Source organism: Anabrus simplex, chromosome 5 (assembly GCF_040414725.1).
Source record: "Anabrus simplex isolate iqAnaSimp1 chromosome 5, ASM4041472v1, whole genome shotgun sequence".
Taxonomy (NCBI): domain Eukaryota; kingdom Metazoa; phylum Arthropoda; class Insecta; order Orthoptera; family Tettigoniidae; genus Anabrus; species Anabrus simplex.
This window is the reverse complement of record NC_090269.1, coordinates 48,880,270-48,900,855: the sequence shown is the minus strand read 5'-3', so window position 1 is coordinate 48,900,855 and position 20,586 is coordinate 48,880,270. Positions and strand designations below refer to the sequence as shown.

The 20,586-nt window shown below is 40.0% G+C and overlaps 1 protein-coding gene across 1 annotated transcript in view; it reads right to left on the bottom strand.

Annotated features, from left to right (window-relative positions):
- The window catches only part of LOC136874315 (uncharacterized), a 35,735-nt gene that overhangs the window by 13,328 nt on the left and 1,821 nt on the right, over window positions 1–20,586 (bottom strand). The window contains exon 2 of the mRNA XM_067147958.2: window positions 16,384–16,489. Within this exon, the coding sequence (XP_067004059.2) occupies window positions 16,384–16,489 (106 nt within the window). The remainder of the gene's footprint in view (window positions 1–16,383; window positions 16,490–20,586) is intronic.

The following is a 20,586-nucleotide window of genomic DNA, read 5'->3' as shown; positions in this document are numbered from 1 at the left end:
AGTGTGCTAAGTTGGGCTCATCAGCTGGTAAATAGCACACCCACCAAGATGCATGGCTAGTGCGTACTGTGGAGGCCAATGCGTAGGCTACTTGGAGCCACCGGCAGTGCCAATGCACTATGAGAGACTTTGTCTCTGAGCCTCCATGGCTCAGGCAGCAGCGCGCCGGCCTCTCACCGCTGGGTTCCGTGGTTCAAATCCTGGTCACTCCATGTGAGATTTGTGCTGGACAAAGTGGAGGTGGGACAGGTTTTTCTATGGGTACTGCGGTTTTCCCTGTCAACCATGTTCCCTATGGGAATCAACATCTATACCATTGATGGCCAGGCAGGCATCAACTGTTGATAATGAGATTTTTAGGAAAAAGCATGTACATAAAACATGCAGCAAATGCAACAAATAAACCTTATAAAGGAACGGTAGAGGTGAAAAATATAAATATATCAATAAGTAAATTATAAAGTAATAACTATTGTTACACTTAGAGCAATTAATAGCATAACTACCCCAAGTGACAGCACCAAGTGTCTGACCGTGTACGAAAGGCACGGTTCAGATAGGTGGAAACGTGCTAGACAAAGACCAATGAAGGAAAAACAAAGGCACTTACCATTAGAGAATTAAACAGGGCCCCCAAAGGAGCGGATAAAATACACCTGGTCATCCCAAATTAACACCCCTTTAAAAAGGAAAACACCAACACCTTGGGGAACAAAGATATTTAATCAAAATAATAAAGAGGTAAACAAGAAAGTAATATCCTCGCTGGAAAATAATAAAATTAAAAATTGGAAAATACTTAAACTCAAAGCAAAACCCTACGGTCGACCGTTTATTAAGGTAATGATAATTTAGTTCTTAAAGGACCTTTTAAGATAATGCAGATTTGTGAAACCACTCCTCAACTCTCAAGTTTTGTTACGACCAAAAGTTTTCTTAGTACAGTACCAAAGTTTTTCTTTTTTAACATCATTTTAACCTCCTTTAAACAGAAAACCACCTTTTAGGATGTGTCAAACGACCCCCTGCAAGGATGGGTAGGTATTACGTGCACTTTTCAAGAAATCAAAATAATAATAATAATAAGCACCGAAACACCGGCAGGGAAAACGACCAGAAGGAAAAAATTAAAATTACAAGGAAAAATGAAAAGGACCAAGGAAATCCGCGGAGAAGGTATAATACATCACCGGCACATCAAATACAAATCATCAATCATCACAACCAACATCAACAACATTAGCATTCCCATGGCAACGACCAACAATGGGTCAAGGGAAGGAACGGACCAATCCAGGCCGCAAACAACAATAGGCGAAAAGCAACAAAGGACCAAGAAAACAGACGCAGAAAATAACCCAGAAACCAGTAAATTAAATTAAATTAAGTTAAATTAAAATAAAATCAACCCGAGAAACACGAAAGCAAGGAACCGGGACACAATGTACACGTAACACCCACACCCCTGAAGCGACTCGCTTGTTAAATTATTCAGGTTAAATAATACCTTTTTAGCACAAAACCTTTAAGCCAAGAAAGGTCATCAATAAACCCTAGGTTACCCAATTACATTATTAAAGAATCCAAAAATTACTTTCACACGGTACGCAAGCCCCAAATTAACAGACATAATTACACATGGTATAATTTCCAATTAACAAGCCGAAAGTTTAAAATTCCACAAGGCAAGACTTAGTTTTTTTTGATGACGCCAGTTACATGGTTCCGCGCGCACTTTCTTCACATAGGAAAATTTTCAGGTCTTTCACCAAAAATCAGTAAAGGTTTAATTGTAACAACACTTACAGTTTCTTCCAGATGAAAGTTGTGAGGACGGCTTCAGTAGCGTACACTACTTACTTACTTCAAAAAACATAACATGTAAATTCCAGACGAGGAAAAAAAATTAACCAGAAACTTGCAGAAATCTACAGGGCCAAAGCCCCGTATATTTAACTTAGCCAGGCTCGAACATTTTCGGTGAAATTATCTCCTTAGGGAGAGAGAAACCACACACGTCCATCTCTTCCATGTCACCAAACAGCAATGGCGATTTCCCAAGATTCAGCAGTCCCGGCACCAACGATCACATGTGCGCAGAGGCAAAGCGCCTGAGTGGAAACGTAGCTCGCGAGGTAGTACATACCTACGCCACTAGAGTGCAGGAGAATACGGTCAGGCACCGATAGGACGCGCATACAGTCAATAATAAGGTTTGAAAAGAAGAAATAAAGAAGCGGCGAACCACTTCTAAAGACACAGTTTTTCCACAGCCTTTAGGCTAGTTCAAAAATATTTCCCAAGGGGGAAAAAATTGTTACGCAGGTAACAGTCTCCCTCCCCGAAACTTGACATGTCCAACACAAGTTTACCATCATAAGGCGGTGGCCTTGAAGCAAACTAAGTTTTTGGTAGAATAGTCCGAATGTGAAAATGACCACCAATCGCCAGCTTCAGTTTATGCACCACCAGCAGAACGAGTCCAACAGTCACTAAGAACCCAAACACATGTGATTTAAATTAAAGGAACAGTACAGTTCACTTAGACACCAAATGTCTATCCACTTTCAATAATAATGAAGTTCCATGCACCAAACTGTGCAACACCCAAGTCGCAGGAAAATTATTAATGGTCCAGATCACAGGTAACACTTCTCCTCTAGATTTCTTGCTAAAATTTAATGCGAACTATTATCTTCCGCAAGTTCGTTTGCGTCATCTGATCGGAGGTTACGCTACCTTGTGGTACATACACACCTTTAGGTAAAGTTCATAACTATTTGCTTTCAGAACTTTAGACCTTCTAGGTCTTAACTGCACCAGATCACATACCTAGACTTAAATTACTACATGTTTGTTAACTTTGTAATATTATAGGACTTGCGTTAGATAAGAAACGCCTTCATTTGGTTTCCACCCTTTGGTTTGGATGGTAACGACAACCCCAAAAAGGAAAAACGCCCAGAAAGGGAAGGGAAGAGAGAAAACAACATTGGTGAGCGTAAAACACAATCACAAGGTACAACCGGTAAATACTTAACCTAACCTTAACCTAGATTAACATGACTTAAGATTACGGTATGGCACAGCAACAGAATACGATAATCTTTTAAACAAACCATACCCAAAAACCAAATTACATTACTTTCAAGGTATCATGCCAACTAAAATATATGGCCAAGGATACAATTTTCAATACACAAGGAAAACAATAACCTGTGAAACCAAGATAGTTATCTCCACAAAACACCTTTCAAAGCATACAACCAATCCTACCAGGAAGGTTACACAATAACGTCACCATTGACAAACAGAAACCAGGAGGCAACTTTACATAGAAAACCTTACAGACAAGCACCAACTCAAGGGTGCTGAGTAATTGCAATAACAGAAAAGCAAAGAGAAACTCCCTTCCATACATAATATTACGAAACCAAGACCCAGACCAAGAAAAAGGATGTTGAAAAACGTTACACAGAACTACAAATTAATTAAGCTTACAACCTCCCTTAAGCTAAATTTAAAACGGAATAGAACCACCAATCAGTGAGTCAATTAACCAGAGTTAACCCCTTTAAGCACATGCCCAAGGACAAGAAATAAAAATTTAGCAATAAATCAATTTTAATACCACGTATACATTCCATGCAAAACCCCAAATAAACAAGAAACAGGATTGGAAATAATTTACCCCTTTTTAATATTACCACTAAAAGAAACTTCCAGAAACAGGATACAAGGTAAGAATCAAAATTTCATGGGTCACAGTAAATAATTACTCAAGACAAGATGAATGTACAGGCTGCGGTTGGAGACTTCAAGATCTTTCAGATGGAGGGTACGCGTATAGTTGGTCATCAGCAACGAGCCAAAACAACACCAAGCAAAGAGTAATAGGAGGGTAGCAGAGTTTATGAAACACAATCTTTAACACCATGATGAAACGGGACAGAAAATGGCCGAAAGGAAATAGGAGTGTTACCCAATCTAAAATCATATTTCCCACAATTTTACTACACATACAAACATATACCTTAACAATGGGCGACTCAATCAATTAAAAGGTTCAATAAAGCACCTCAATCAAGCCAACCCCTTTGAATATGGGAACACAGATCTGACAAGATTCCCTACCGGCAATCCACAAGAAATCTCGGACAAATCCAGACTAGAACAAAGTGATAACCGAGACTCACACTGTGGCCACAGAGTCACAGGTACCTCGCCAACAATAGTACAAGGGAAATAAGGTATGAAAGGAAGGTCACGAACCAGGTAACTAGAAAACACTTCAAATAACAGAGAAATAAGAAACACCACCTAACCAACACATCACCAGATAGTGGGAAGATTTCAGTGCCGCCTATGAAGCACCAGCTGATCCCATACTCAACTGTAGCACCGTAAGACGACAAGATGATAAACGATAGCCAAGGTTTTCAAACACTCCAGAAGGAAAAAGGACCAATAGGCTGGCAGGTTATTTCGAGAAGAACTTTACAGTATAGGATAATTGCATGATGACGTCAGATTACTAGGGTATGCAGAAAATTAAAATTAAAAATAGACCAGGACGTACAGAAATCACACATTATATTCAAGCAGATAAGACACACCTACAGAGAGAAGTAATTCCATGCCAGGGTTTATTTCCCAATCTACCGGGACACAGGGTAAATTAAAGGCAACACCGCCCATACCGAAGCGCCATAATAAGTGACCAATACTACGCAACAACAATACAACAATAAAGGACCACAACGGACATGCGTTAGCTAAAAGGGAGGAAAAAAAAAACAACTACCCTCAACAACATGTCGTGGAGCCGTCATTCTACCTCACCAAGGTAAACCTAAAACCAAACCACGGTACCGTTTACAACATTACTAAGACAGGACCAAAACCAAAACCTACAAGGCACGAAAGGAGACCGCACTCCTCAGGTTCAGGATCCATTAGTGCAACACATGCAAAACACCACAATAACAATTAGACTGGGCAGGACAACATGGAGTTACGACTCGTTTAAATAACATACTACAAGAATAATACACCACATAGAGACAAAACCAGGGAAGTAAGGACTTCAGAAGAGGTTAGAACTAATACCACTTGCAAGCAGAAATATCATAAGAAACCACCTAGTTAACTGCCACAACCAGGAAGGAAAACCCAAAGAAAAATTTTCCAAAATAGGTTAGCCGGGGCAGGATTTTTTTTTTATACCAGAAAACCATCGGTACAAAATGATTAGGAAAGGATAACTTAGTAAACCGGGAATTCACAACAGATAACAGAAATGCCCCAGAGAAGGACATCAGAGCACTCGCAACCAAGGGAATCGAGTCACCAGAAATTGGAGATAGAAGGCAGTGAAGACTGTGAAGTCCATGCCGTAGAGACAAACAACCAACCACCACCATTTCCAATTGACAGAGTCCCGCCATTGCCATTACCCACATCCAATCCAAAACATAACCAACAGGACCATAACACCGGGTATATCCAGATCCTAGTCAACTTACACCAACAAGGAAACCAAAAGCTAATTCGTTTCAACAAAGCACACCTAACAAACCACGATAGGAAAAGATAACCGAAATATTACCCGCAAGGAAACAGATAACAAGAACTAGGACCAAAGGCCAAGACAGGGCAAGATAAATAGGGGTTAGGAGACTAACAGATTTCCTACCGGATTAACAACAACGCACAGAGCAGAAATTGCCCAGAATTTTCCAAATGAGTTCCAAAACAAGCCAACAGCAGTAAAAGAGCCAATAAATAAATTTATTATCAAAATTTTGCAAACGTAAATGATCAGGATATAATCGAATTATGATAAGACGGAGAGACCTGCAGCCAGACCCAAAGAGTAGTTAGATATTAACAATTAAGAAATTGGGTGCCAATAGACCAAGAGAAAGTACAGACATTTCTCCCAAACCACAATTACCTTTTCAAAATACAATGATTAGAACAAGTACACCCTAGAAAGTACTACATGGTCATGCCAAGAATCACCGGAGGCGTGAACGCAGCAGATAAGGCACCAAAGCTTAAACACGTGGTAAAAATTCTCACCCAACTAAGCAACCATGGTTGACAGGAAAAGAAGTTAAGTACGACAAGGAATACCAAAACTCCTCAAAACAAATACAGTACATGAGAAAAGGGAGAAAAATATTACATGATTAACTTCACACTACACCAGAATAAATACATAATAACCCACGGAGACCAATTAAATTTGCTCACTGAAAGGTAGCTCTCATCCACAAGTCCAAACATGCGTTAACCTGTTTTTAACTGGGACAAATGAACCCGTCTAATCCTCTTGGCGATGGGGTCACTCACCAGTACCGACACCGGAGATAAGAACTGTAAAATAGTACAGGGACCATGATACCGAGGAGCAAGTTTGGCAGAAAACTTGTTAATAGCCTTGCTAATAGGATAGGTCTTCACAAAAACTTGATCACCAACCTTCAACCTAGGTGACTTTCTACCCTTATTATACTTAACCCTACCTTTCTCATAGGATACAGACAACTTCTTCTTTGCTTCATCCCAGATTTTCTGAACGTCATTTGGTTTAGACAAGTCTGGAAGAAGATCATCAATACCCAGAACATTGGATATAGGGGAGTACGGGGTGTAGCAGAACATAAGTGACATGGGGGTTTTACCATGAGTTTCATGTATGGCAGAATTGAAGGCATGAGCCAACCAGTGCAGGCAAGAGTCCCACTTGGTTTGGTTATTGTGATGATATGCAATTAAAGCAGATTTGAGGTTCCTGTTCATCCTCTCGGCGTAAGAAGGGTTAGGATAGTATGGGGTAGTGGTGACATGAGAAATGCTTAGCTCAAAAAGGTACTTCTTAAACAAGTGACCAGTGAAAGCACTGGCATTATCAGAAACCAGAAACTTGGGAGGGCCAAAGGATGCGAAAATAGAATTAAGGCAACTTATAGTGGTACGAGCAGTAGTAGATCTAGTGGGGAAAATCCAAGAGAATCTAGAAAACGCATCAATAGCAACGAAGATATGAGTGTTTCCCAAGGTAGAGCGAGGGAGCGGACCAACGAAATCGATGAATAACCGTTCCATAGGGCGAGAAGCTTGTGAAGAAGATAATAGACCTACACGGTTGTTCAAACTAGGCTTGCTGATAGAACAAATTTTACAGGACCTAATCATGTTTCGGATATCACCATCCATTCTTTTCCAAACAAAGAACTGTCTAATTTTCTGTCTAGTTTTAAAGGTGCCTAAATGGCCACCAATGGGACAAGAGTGATAGTACTTGAAGATGATTGGCACTAAAACCTTGGGTACAACAATTTTGAAATTAGTGTCCCTTCGACCTTTGCAGCATAAAACACCCTTCACCAGAGAATAAGGCTTAACCACAATACCATCACTAATTTTGTTGATGATTTCTCTCAAATCAGGATCAGCCTTTTGATGATCTGCATACTCATGGTACAACAGAGGTAGGTCCGAAAGAATGGCACCCACGCTAGCAACATTAGTTTCATCATATTCTTCAGCCTTAAATTTTTCATCAAGACCAAAACTCCCGTCAAACATTCTACTAAGGCTGTCAGCGATGACATTTTCCGACCCCCTAATATGCTTTACTTGAAAACTGAAGGCTGAGATCCTAAGCGCCCATCTAGTGATTCTGCCCGTTCTTTTGGGACGGTTCAAGACCCACGACAGAGCCTGATTATCTGTTTCCAGATCAAAATTTACATGTTCAATGAAAGGTCTGAATTTTTCAAGAGCAAACAGCACGGCCAAACATTCTAATTCATAGATGGAGTACTTACTCTCCAGATCATTGAGGATCCTAGACACATAGGCAACCGGTCTACGACCATCCTCATATTCCTGTAAGAGTACACCAGCAACTGCTTTTCCAGAGGCATCGGTTTGTACAATAAAGCGTTTACTAAAGTCGGGTATAGCCAACACAGGAGCATTTGACAAGGCAAGCTTCAGGGTCTCAAAGGCTTCTTGCTGGGAGGGGCCCCAGATGAACTTGACATCCTTACGTCTGAGATGATTTAGAGGAGCTGCTATCTCTGCAAAATTTGGAATGAACTTCCTGAAGAAGTTCACCATGCCCACGAAACGTGCGATGCCTTTGACATCTTTAGGGGGTTGAAAGTCCCTAATAGCCTGGGTCCTAGAATGGTCGATGGAGACACCATCAGAGGAAACCACGTGTCCAAGGAAAGACATACTCGGCTTAGCAAACGCTACTTTAGACAACTTAACAGTTAGTCCAGCTTTTCTCAAGTGATGCAGGACTTCTCTAACGTGTTCGACATGTTCATCAAAGGAATTTGAGAAAATTACGAGGTCGTCCAGGTAATGAAAAACGAACTTGAATTTAATACCCGAAAGTATCGAATCTAACAGCCTTGTAAGAACGGCCGCCCCACAAGAGATCTCGAACGGAAGTCTCAGAAACTCGTAAAGGTTCCAATCAGTAATGAAAGCAGTCAGTGGAATAGATGACTTAGACAACGGGACTTGGTAATACGCTTGATTGAGATCTAACACAGTGAAAAACTTGGCTCCTGAGAACCACCCGAAACAAGTGTGCAGATCCGGTAAAGGGATTGATTGCAAGATGATCTTGTGGTTCAAAGCCCTGTAGTCAATTACAGCACGATAGCCCCCAGAGGGTTTAGGTACTAGGAAAACAGGAGATGCATAGGGAGAAGTGGACGGTCTGATGACCCCATCGGCAAGCATCTGATCAATAATCTTTTTGAGTTCTAACATCTTAGGTGGTGAAAGACGGTAAGGAGGAGATCTAACAGGTGTGTTATCAGATAGCTCAATCTGATACTCAAGAACATCAGTAACTCCTAACTTGCTAGTGAAGACATCGGGAAATTGGTGGCACAAGTCACGCACACAATCAGCCTGCTGATAATCCAAATGACTAAGATCCAACTGATCTATTTCGTTGTTCTCCCTAGGTAGCGCTTTACCTACACAAGAAACCCTGAAGGTACCCAAAGGAGCATCAATAATATCGAATTTACAATTTGGAGAAAATTTAAAGTGAAATTTCCTAGCCTGGAGGTCCAAAATTAAACCAGTTCTTGACAAGAAGTCCGTACCTAAAATCATGCTACACGCTAGCTTTGGAGTCACCAAGCAAAGAACCTTCCAAGTAAAATTACCAATACGCAATTTCACATCAACGGACCCCAAAATTTTCATATTATGCTTATTAGCCGTGACACATGCAACATTGACCTTCTTCAACTCAGGCAGTTTACAAGGGGACCTCATTTCATTATACCAATTAGCATCAATTAAGGTGACGACGCTACCCGAGTCCATAAGAGCAACAATGGGTTCATTATTCAGTTCCACCTTCGCGAAGGTACTTTTAGACTCAACCAAAGCAGAAATCTTATTGCATGCCCGCGGGCAAATAACCTTTTCAGAATCCACGAAAAATTCTAGCGCAAGCGATTCACCAGAGTTACCTTTAGGCCTTAGTCATTGACTGCGTTTTCGGAACGAAGTAGGGCAATTATTTTTAAGATGCTGCCTCGAGCCACACAAATAACAACAAGGACCAGAGCCACGCTTGACTGAGGGGCAAGCATTCCTAAGGTGATCACGTGACCCGCAATTATAACATTTTTTAGAAGACCCACTATCCCTAGTTTGAGGCAAAACAGGGGTCACAGTAGGAGGAGGGTGGCAGATAGGTCTTGCAGCATCCCCGTGCTTTACATCTTCAGCAAATGTACACGCAGCTTCCAATTCAAGAAAATTAGTCGGACTCTTTGTGAGGGAGAGGTATGAACGATAGGCAGGGGAAATACCCTTCAGAATACGGGCCACCATTTCCTCTTCTGGCACCGAAATTCTAAATACCTTGCAATAAAACTGCAAGTCTAGTACATAGTTCAAAAGGTTTTCATGGAGCAATTGAGTCCGAAAGCAATACTGAGGAATCAAACTCTGCAATGCCAATGAAGGAATAAATTTTGACAATACCAGTTCATGAAATTCCATAATGGTTAAATTATTCGAAATTGCTTCAGAAATTTCACGTTTCAAAATTCCCTCACAATGAGAGAATAGGGCTCGGAAAATTCCCAAGTCATCAACAGAATACACGCTACCTGACTCTGTCATTTCTACCAGGAACCTCAGAAACCTGGTACTTTCTTCAATAGAATTGACGGAGAAATTTTTAACTCCGTTGAAAAGATCCTTCAGTGAAGAGTGAGAGGGAGCACAATTTAAACGGGCTAACAAATTTTCAAGAACTGGGGAGGCAGCACAACATGAAGGTTGATTATTAAGTGAGGCATCAGCATGACTAGAAGGCAATGAGGTTTCCCTCTCAACAACTGATAAATTCTCCATATCCTTACTTGCTAGCATAATATCTAGTTCAGCAGAAATACTAGAAGCAATAGTCAACAGCTTAGTGCTTTCAGAAACAAGACTAGGTTGGGGACACATAGTAATCAAATCTTGGATGCGGCCTAAATAATGCCACACCCTAGCCTTAAGTCTGTTAATCTGCCCCTTAGAGGGGGAAGTTTCAATGAATTCTTGTCTGACAACTTCAATTTCAGTAAGGGAGTCAGTAATTAAATTTAAGGACTCACCAAAGTTGCAGCACATCTTTACAGAGTCAAGATTAATAGGAACCTGGACATGCGATGTCAGCAAAGCAGCGCACTCGGCAACAGTGTTAGCAGGATTGATACCCCTGATAGTGAGCTCATAAACTAGCTCTGACTTCCTGAGTTGGAAAGGGAACAGCACAGCCCTCGCCATAGTTGATGTACATGAAACAATAAATCAAAAATAATTAATCCAAATAAAAGCGTTCCTTTCACAGTAAGATACTTTACAAGTTTCAGTTTTCTACACTCTTTGAAACCTCAAATAAATTAAAGTTCCCCAATGACCAGGTTTTTTAAAGGGACAATGCAAAAAAAAACTCAGGTGGTAGGCACCAACAAAATAGAAAAGCTTAATGAAAGGGAGATAAAGCATATAGTACACAGTGCCAAAATAAATTTAATGAGGATGCAACAGACCTACAGGTAGATCCAAGTAAGAGGCACACAAATCAATTAACTAAAGCTCTGCTGCCACGAACTGTTACACTTAGAGCAATTAATAGCATAACTACCCCAAGTGACAGCACCAAGTGTCTGACCGTGTACGAAAGGCACGGTTCAGATAGGTGGAAACGTGCTAGACAAAGACCAATGAAGGAAAAACAAAGGCACTTACCATTAGAGAATTAAACAGGGCCCCCAAAGGAGCGGATAAAATACACCTGGTCATCCCAAATTAACACCCCTTTAAAAAGGAAAACACCAACACCTTGGGGAACAAAGATATTTAATCAAAATAATAAAGAGGTAAACAAGAAAGTAATATCCTCGCTGGAAAATAATAAAATTAAAAATTGGAAAATACTTAAACTCAAAGCAAAACCCTACGGTCGACCGTTTATTAAGGTAATGATAATTTAGTTCTTAAAGGACCTTTTAAGATAATGCAGATTTGTGAAACCACTCCTCAACTCTCAAGTTTTGTTACGACCAAAAGTTTTCTTAGTACAGTACCAAAGTTTTTCTTTTTTAACATCATTTTAACCTCCTTTAAACAGAAAACCACCTTTTAGGATGTGTCAAACGACCCCCTGCAAGGATGGGTAGGTATTACGTGCACTTTTCAAGAAATCAAAATAATAATAATAATAAGCACCGAAACACCGGCAGGGAAAACGACCAGAAGGAAAAAATTAAAATTACAAGGAAAAATGAAAAGGACCAAGGAAATCCGCGGAGAAGGTATAATACATCACCGGCACATCAAATACAAATCATCAATCATCACAACCAACATCAACAACATTAGCATTCCCATGGCAACGACCAACAATGGGTCAAGGGAAGGAACGGACCAATCCAGGCCGCAAACAACAATAGGCGAAAAGCAACAAAGGACCAAGAAAACAGACGCAGAAAATAACCCAGAAACCAGTAAATTAAATTAAATTAAGTTAAATTAAAATAAAATCAACCCGAGAAACACGAAAGCAAGGAACCGGGACACAATGTACACGTAACACCCACACCCCTGAAGCGACTCGCTTGTTAAATTATTCAGGTTAAATAATACCTTTTTAGCACAAAACCTTTAAGCCAAGAAAGGTCATCAATAAACCCTAGGTTACCCAATTACATTATTAAAGAATCCAAAAATTACTTTCACACGGTACGCAAGCCCCAAATTAACAGACATAATTACACATGGTATAATTTCCAATTAACAAGCCGAAAGTTTAAAATTCCACAAGGCAAGACTTAGTTTTTTTTTGATGACGCCAGTTACATGGTTCCGCGCGCACTTTCTTCACATAGGAAAATTTTCAGGTCTTTCACCAAAAATCAGTAAAGGTTTAATTGTAACAACACTTACAGTTTCTTCCAGATGAAAGTTGTGAGGACGGCTTCAGTAGCGTACACTACTTACTTACTTCAAAAACATAACATGTAAATTCCAGACGAGGAAAAAAAATTAACCAGAAACTTGCAGAAATCTACAGGGCCAAAGCCCCGTATATTTAACTTAGCCAGGCTCGAACATTTTCGGTGAAATTATCTCCTTAGGGAGAGAGAAACCACACACGTCCATCTCTTCCATGTCACCAAACAGCAATGGCGATTTCCCAAGATTCAGCAGTCCCGGCACCAACGATCACATGTGCGCAGAGGCAAAGCGCCTGAGTGGAAACGTAGCTCGCGAGGTAGTACATACCTACGCCACTAGAGTGCAGGAGAATACGGTCAGGCACCGATAGGACGCGCATACAGTCAATAATAAGGTTTGAAAAGAAGAAATAAAGAAGCGGCGAACCACTTCTAAAGACACAGTTTTTCCACAGCCTTTAGGCTAGTTCAAAAATATTTCCCAAGGGGGAAAAAATTGTTACGCAGGTAACAACTATAATAAATCACATTTCTTTTAATACACAAAAATTTGCAGCATGTAATAATAGTAACTGGAGGTTGAAACAATCCTAAATAAATAAATAAATAATAATAAAGAACCAAGTTCATAGATGATGTCAACATGAGTTCTATTGTCAACAAGAAAGGTCTTGTCACAGATGAATGAGTTAGAGAAACTTGACAATTAATTTATTAAATGAATAGGCAAAAGTTTGCATCACACTTTTCACTTCGCAGAGGCACAGCAGTGAGTTGCGACACACCGCTTACAGAACGTTGCTATAGCTGACTTGAAGGTCTGTGTGTTTTTCCACCAGACATTTGATTTTCAGATTACTGACCCCCATATATTTCCCAAAACAACATTCTAAATATGTGATAATATCACAATTTGCATGCTTATTGCATTCTTTTGAGGGAAAGGTTTTGAAAGTGAAGTCAGTAGCTACAGGAATATGATGGAGAAGGTGATAAATAATATACCAGCATTATGAACAAATTCCACTCAATATGGTCTTGAGTTATAGAATATAGAAAATGAGGTTCAACACACTGTGCTCAAAGATTAGCAGCTATTTGCCAGTACCTATGAAGCATTTTGTTTACAAAGCCACACCTGCAACTCATTTCCACTTACCTGACATAGTGAATAAATTTTGAGGAGTGGACCCACATGGACTAGCCATAGCTTAAGTCCAGTAAAATGTTATCTGTGAACACTAACTAAATGAACCTTTAGATGATCAGTTATGGAAATATATTGAGATAAGGACTTTTTTTGTATATTGAGTTAAGAAAGCAGTGAGAACAATGTGCTGAAGAACCTCATCCAGTAGTATTTGAAGGTTGTTTTCTGCCTAAGGTGATAATCTACATCAGGTAAAATTTATAAACTGTCATTTACTTTTAACTGGATGCAGATGGCAGTGTATGTGTGGTCAACATGTGTTCTAGTGTCAACAACTAGACCAGTTTTAGGAAGTTTTGACACCACCCAGCCTTAATCAAAAGGAGGTGTGCTATACTACAGCAAGACAATCCTCTAGCACATCACGTAAGATTAACATGCTGAGTGTAATTGCAATGAGGTATGTTATTTGAACTGGTAGTAGAACATAGTATTCTAAGCAAATGTTTTCAAAAATTTCACTTGTATCTTACTTAGTGTAGGAGAAAATAAATCACAAAACTTCAGTTAATGTTTTTGAGAAGTCAATAGGCATTGGATACTCCCCTCTGCTAAACAGAACCTAAACACAGCTGTGACTTCCCCAGGCTGCCGTCCCCTCCAAGGCTGTACAACTGAAGACACCCACGTGATCGAGCTTTTGTCATTGTTCTTCAAAAACTTCCACAATGGGATAATTATCAAAATTATTTTGTCCTTTAAAATGTGAAACAATCAATCAATCAATCAATCAATCAATCAATCAATCAATGACTCCCTCACTTATTAGGGAGGCTACACAGTATTACCTGTCCAATTTTCCAATCATTTAAACAAACAAAACCAGCAGCAACTTGTTTTTAAAGGGATTTTACTACACGAACACTACTATTCTCATATCAACTGACTAATCCTCTCCTCACCCCTGCGAACAGGAAAAGTCATGCATGGATTATGCAACAACTTCCCTTCACAAACATTGCCTCCCCCCCACTCTCCAGCAACAGCAGGCTTAGTTTGTCACTGGTGCCAGAAGAGTTATTGGAAAACTGAACACATTGACTTCTTTAATGTTTAATTTTAAATTTAAAGATAACTGACAAGTTATTCTAAGTAATGTATGCAAGGACTCTTCTATCACTTGTTAGATGGAAGTACCTTATTTCAATGGAAGCACATCATCTTTGTGAGGTAGTAAACCAAATCATTTGAGTTCTACGATTGTCGTTTGGTACTCAAGAGAAGGATATTAATCTACAGAATGCCAGACGGTGTAGTACGTATTTGCATGTGCGATCAACCAAACGCAGGGGAGGTAAAATGGGAGACCTCTTTGACTTTCAACGAGGCAGACTTTTGGGCTTCGGTAAGTTGGACCAAGTGTATCGAAGACTGCCAGTGTGTATCATCGATGGATGACGTAACAGACCCAGACAAAATAGTATGCAAATATTAACAAAGGGCCAAGGGTAAGGGCAGCACAAGTTGAGCAGTAACTTAACCCTCTACTGCATGAATTATTTTTCGTTTCCGTTTGAAGAAAATTTCAAGCTTTAATGTTCAACATACGCTCAGTGGTTTAGATATACCAGCAATTCTTAACTGGGCCTAATAGCTTAACACTCGAATGTGATGTGGACTGCCATATTGGAATATATATACGATTTTCCACGATTTTACGCTAAGCTTTTAACGTTCAAAGACCGAACATTACTGCCTACTGGCCATGGGTACTATTGCAGGGCGCAAGTATACTTGCACGACCGTAGGTCGGTAATGTCTTTGAGGTTGAGCCAGAGGTACTCATGAAGCCTGTGGTAATATGATGGGGAGGACCCACGTAAAATAAACGGTGGTTGGTTCGCATGGATGTTGACGGGGTGGAAGGAGTACCTTTGGCTGTAGGGCTGTTTTGTCTTATGTTATGTAAAAAAAAACAAGGCATCACTGGGATATGTGTTTAATTGAATGTACAGTTGAAGGTGTGCCGTAAACTACCTCTGTCTATAATATTTATGCATTTACACAGGTGAAAAGTTATTTGTTGCCTAATGGCAACAGTATGCAGTAGAGGGTTCATGAATCAGACAAGATTGAATCGAAGGATAGTCTACTGATGAAGTTGGATGAAAGTGGAGAGGCCTTACTTGTAAAATATGTCAAAAAATATAGGGCACTTATCAGCGGCCTCAAGAATATTGTGAAGTGATATTCAAACCACAACACAAACAAAAGATGTTCCACCTATCGCTTTGGAGCACTAATACGTTGCGAGAATGCGAGATACTCTAAATACAGAATGGCCACCTAACAGCTTCCTTGATACACTAAATTTCAGAACAGTTTACATGTTTTGTTAAGGGTAAGAGAACCTGAGAACAGAACAGAAATAGTTCCTTTGCCTCACTCACACTAGGTACTGAAGCACATTTGCCTATGCCATTTATGAGAAATATGGCAATGAGCATAATCTATAACATATCTGTATAATAAAAATGCTGTAAAACATGAGGAAAATAGTGGATAATTTATTTTCAAATGCAGTTTCTATTACAGCACCACATGTGACATCTGTATACAATACCCTTATATCATACTTCAAGATATCTATGGAAAATTTACCATGTAGTGACAGTTCTGCAAATGGCAGAAAGATCTGGACATATACATCTGTGGAGTACTCACTTGCGGCTTTCTTCCAGAGCTCTTGCCAACAACTGGTCTTCGGTTTCATCCTCCAGCAGTCCGGCATACCTTTGGTGGGTATTGTACATCCTCCATTCATAGCGACCTAGTTATAAAAAGATCAAAGTGCAATTACAGATAAAAGATGTAATTTTCATAAATATTTAATATTTCCAAACACTTTTAACTTATAATGAGTGAAATTGAGAAAATAATCATGGAAAGATGACTGCGGTAGTTTATTTATAATACAGTATCAAATAAAATTATGCTGTTGCATTTATTGTACAACTTTTATTATCAGAAACATCTTAAATATGTTACGCCAGGGTAAAGACCATACTGAAAGTAAGTCCCAAAGGACGACAGCCTTATGCTGTATTCTGACTGTACAAGTGGTGGTAAATTTGTCTGAAGGGACTCAGGGATTCCTTTTAGAGAGCACAGGGCATAACATTACCTAGAGAGAGTACGGAGGGAAAATTTCTTTGGATGAACTGCCGTGGCATTGATCCAAGGTGAAGGCTTTCACCTGACTATATGACAGATGCTATGTAAGCAGGAGGAATAGACTACAATCTAACAAGCTCAGTTTCATACCTCACAAAATACACCTAAATCTTGTATTTATACAATATAAATGGGCAATTTTCAAGACTTATTCTTTACAGACTGGATCAATCAGAGGTCCCAACTTGAAGAAATAATGAGGGAGCAGTAGGTAAGTCTGGATCCTATCTTAGATCAATTTAATAAAGGTCTCAAGCTATACCAGTTTAAGTTATTCTTTTTAAATCTTTACATTTCTTCACTATCATTTTTAATACCTGCACTTATACATACAAGAAAGAAAGAAAGAAAGAAAGAAAGGAAAAGGAAGAACATATGAATGAATTAAGAAAATTACATTACAGGCTTGAGTATTGTAAAACTTAAATGAGTTTAATTTGCAGGTCCTATAGCTGATAGAGGTGTTGGTATATCCAAGGGACTAGGAACAATGTGATTACTTGCGTTGAATACACTGAGTGCACTATTACCCTGTATTTCTCCGTTAGAATGAGAAACGCGCAATGGAACTTGTAATTTTAAAAAAGCAAGCAAAATAGTCACTGTACAGGCAATGAAGGCCCTGGGAGGGGTGGAGGTAAAAGCTTCCACTATTCGTAACCTCGGCAGTTGGTGGGGTAGAGTGGCGAGCTCAACGCCCGCCATGGCCCCCAGGAATTGACTTGGTGTTCAATTTTGGTACAGGCTGAGTGAACCTCAGGACTAAGTGCACTACGATAAGGGAAAACCTTGTTTATTACATTTTTTAACTTCCTGACAGGGAATCGGAACAACATCCTCCCGGGTGAACCGAGCACACTTTCACCGCCTCGGCCAGACAGCCTCTTAACTTGAAATATTAGACTCATCAAAATAAAAGTTAGATAGCACGTACGTTGTTTAAATCATGGCAACCCTACCTTCTTCACAGCTAGGGACATTCGATTCATGACCGGTAAACAAAATCCACTACACTAGAGCTGAACTGATGTCTAAGCAAGGATGTCAGTGTGCTTCACTTCTATGAATCATCCACTAAAATGGCTTATCATACGTTTCCTGGCTACTTTCATGTCAGTTACTTCCATTCCTGTAGAGTCAATTCGGTCTGAAAACAGGCCGATGAAAAAGTTTCGTCCACGACTTTGCAATTTTTTTAAATTTTTTTTTTTACAGAATACTAATGCAGTGGTCCGCCTCTGCGGTGTAGTGGTAAGTGTGATTAGCTGCCACCCCCGGAGGCCCGGGTTCGATTTCGGGCTCTGCCACGAAACTTGAAAAGTGGTGCGAGGGCTGGAACGGGGTCCACTCAGCCTCGGGAGGTCAACTGAGTAGAGAGGGGGTTCGATTTCCATCTTAGCCATCCTCAAAGTGGTTTTCTGTGGTTTCCCACTTCTCCTCCAAGCAAATGCCGGGATGGTTCCTAACTTAAGGCCACAACCTCTTCTTTGTCTATCCCTTCGAATCTTCCCATCCCTCCACAAGGCCCCTATTCTGAATAGCATGTGAGGAAGCCTGGGCGAGGTTCTGGTCCTCCTTCCCAGCTGTATCATCGACCCAAAGTCTCACGCTCCAGGACACTGCCCTTGAGGCGGTAGAGGTGGGATCCCTCGCTGAGTCCAACGGAAAAACCAACCCTGGAGGGTAAACGGATTAAGAAAGATTAATGCAGTGTGTGATTAATTGTAAATTGTAATGAATTATTTAATGAATTACTGACATTTTATTGCGTACTGATACTGCTAGGAGGCCTCCTACTAATGAAATTCGGGTGCAAGCTCAATGTATTCGCTTTTCTGCACCTTGACTCAAAGTCACATCGTATACTAGAGTACTACCCTGAGAGAAAACAGTCCCTAAGCAGTTAGGCCTACTTGAAACGATCCACCTGTTCTGGTTTCGTATATAAAATCTGGTAACTAATCCTCTTAGGTTTCTTCCCTACATACACCACTCTATTTTAATAACTGCTCATTTTCGTTATTACACGTGTTTTGATGATTAATGAAGGATTTGTAAATGAGTTATTCATTAGCTAAGACTGAATAAATATTTAGGAACCTAAGGTATGCAGTAGCGCCAACTCAGTGTGGGGGGGGGGGCAAGGCATTTCCTGCCCCCCCCCCCCCAAAAAAAACTTAGGGAGTCAGAGTGCCATTTTGCCCCTTCAAAAACATGGAATCTGGTCATTTTCGGAGGCTGTTAAGGCGTTAAATCTGAAGAAAGTGGTAGATGGTTTTACATCAAGAACTGAGATTAGAAAGCGGGCATTCCTTCAGAGAACTACATTTCCCAATGGAGGCTGTTCAGGCGGTACATTCGGTGGTAGAGCTTTTCACATTTCGTATCATGAAAATGCATAATATACCGTAATAAGACATTTGAAGCAAGTTCAACTTTTTTTTAACTTGTGATTATTTTTGATAGCCTCGTAAAAAAAGTATTCCTTCAAAATATTTATGAATAAAGTTCTACTTTTCTGTTTACTTGTTCATATTTGAAACCTCGGTACATAAGACTCGGTCAAAAATGTATTTGAGAGACAAGCTATTATTATTCCGCTTTTCTGTCTGTTTGTGAATATTTTATTATATAGGAATGTTTGCATTAACGTTACTGATTTCACATACCTGTGTTCATGTTAATCATGCGCCCCCCCCCCCCACCGCCCGTCCAATAATTACCCGAAGTAATTGCGTGGGTTCAATTATACTTGTTTCGTCATTCTGATTATTTAAATTATTCTGCGCACAGGTAAGCCTATGTATGCATCCTTAAGAAATACAATATTTTTACAACCTGCTTTCGTCGCACCGACACAGATAGCTCTTATGGTGACAATGGGACAGGAAAGGGCGAGGAATGGATAGGAAATAGCCGTGGCCCTAATTAAGGTACAGCCCAGCATTTGCCTGGTGTGAAAGTAGGAAACAACGGAGAACCATATTCAGGGCTGCCGACGGTGGGGTTCGAACCCACTATCTCCCGGATGCGAGCTCACAGCTAAGCGCCCGCTAACCGCACAGCCAACTCGCTTGGTCCAGCAGAAATAATATTTAGGTGATTAGCTACAATGGTACACTGTTGCAATGCATTACTTCAGAAGTAAGAGCGGCAAAGTGGGGATTCCATTTCATGTATTTCCATCCCATTCAGAGCTCAAACAGAAAAGGCTCAGTGCTATTTCTAGAGATGCGTTTGTACCCAATTTTCAGTCAAGAATTTCTGTTTGTGGACGACATTTTCTTGAATCTGATTTTCACCCTGGGCTAAGGATAATGTTTTTCCCATTGTGTTTGAAGATTATTCTGCCCATCTAAAATAACCCCAGAAAGGAGAACAATTGTAAAACAATGCGAACCGTGGTAAAAAAAAAAAAAATAAAAAAAAAAAAAAAATAGGAAGTTAGACGAGTAGGCCTACATGTTTCAAGGCAATAGTGTCGTAACAGGAAGAGGTAATGAAAACCCACACGGCGCGCAATGTATAAATCTGACCAATCATAATAGCAAGTCCACTGAAGTTGACAGAAAATAATGCTAACAATAGTTATGCAAGTGCTACAAAGCGATTGACGTCACTAAGAATAAAACTGCGGCGTGCAAATGAAAAGTTAAACATTTAGAAATACAGGTAGAATTCCAGAGGAGGAAA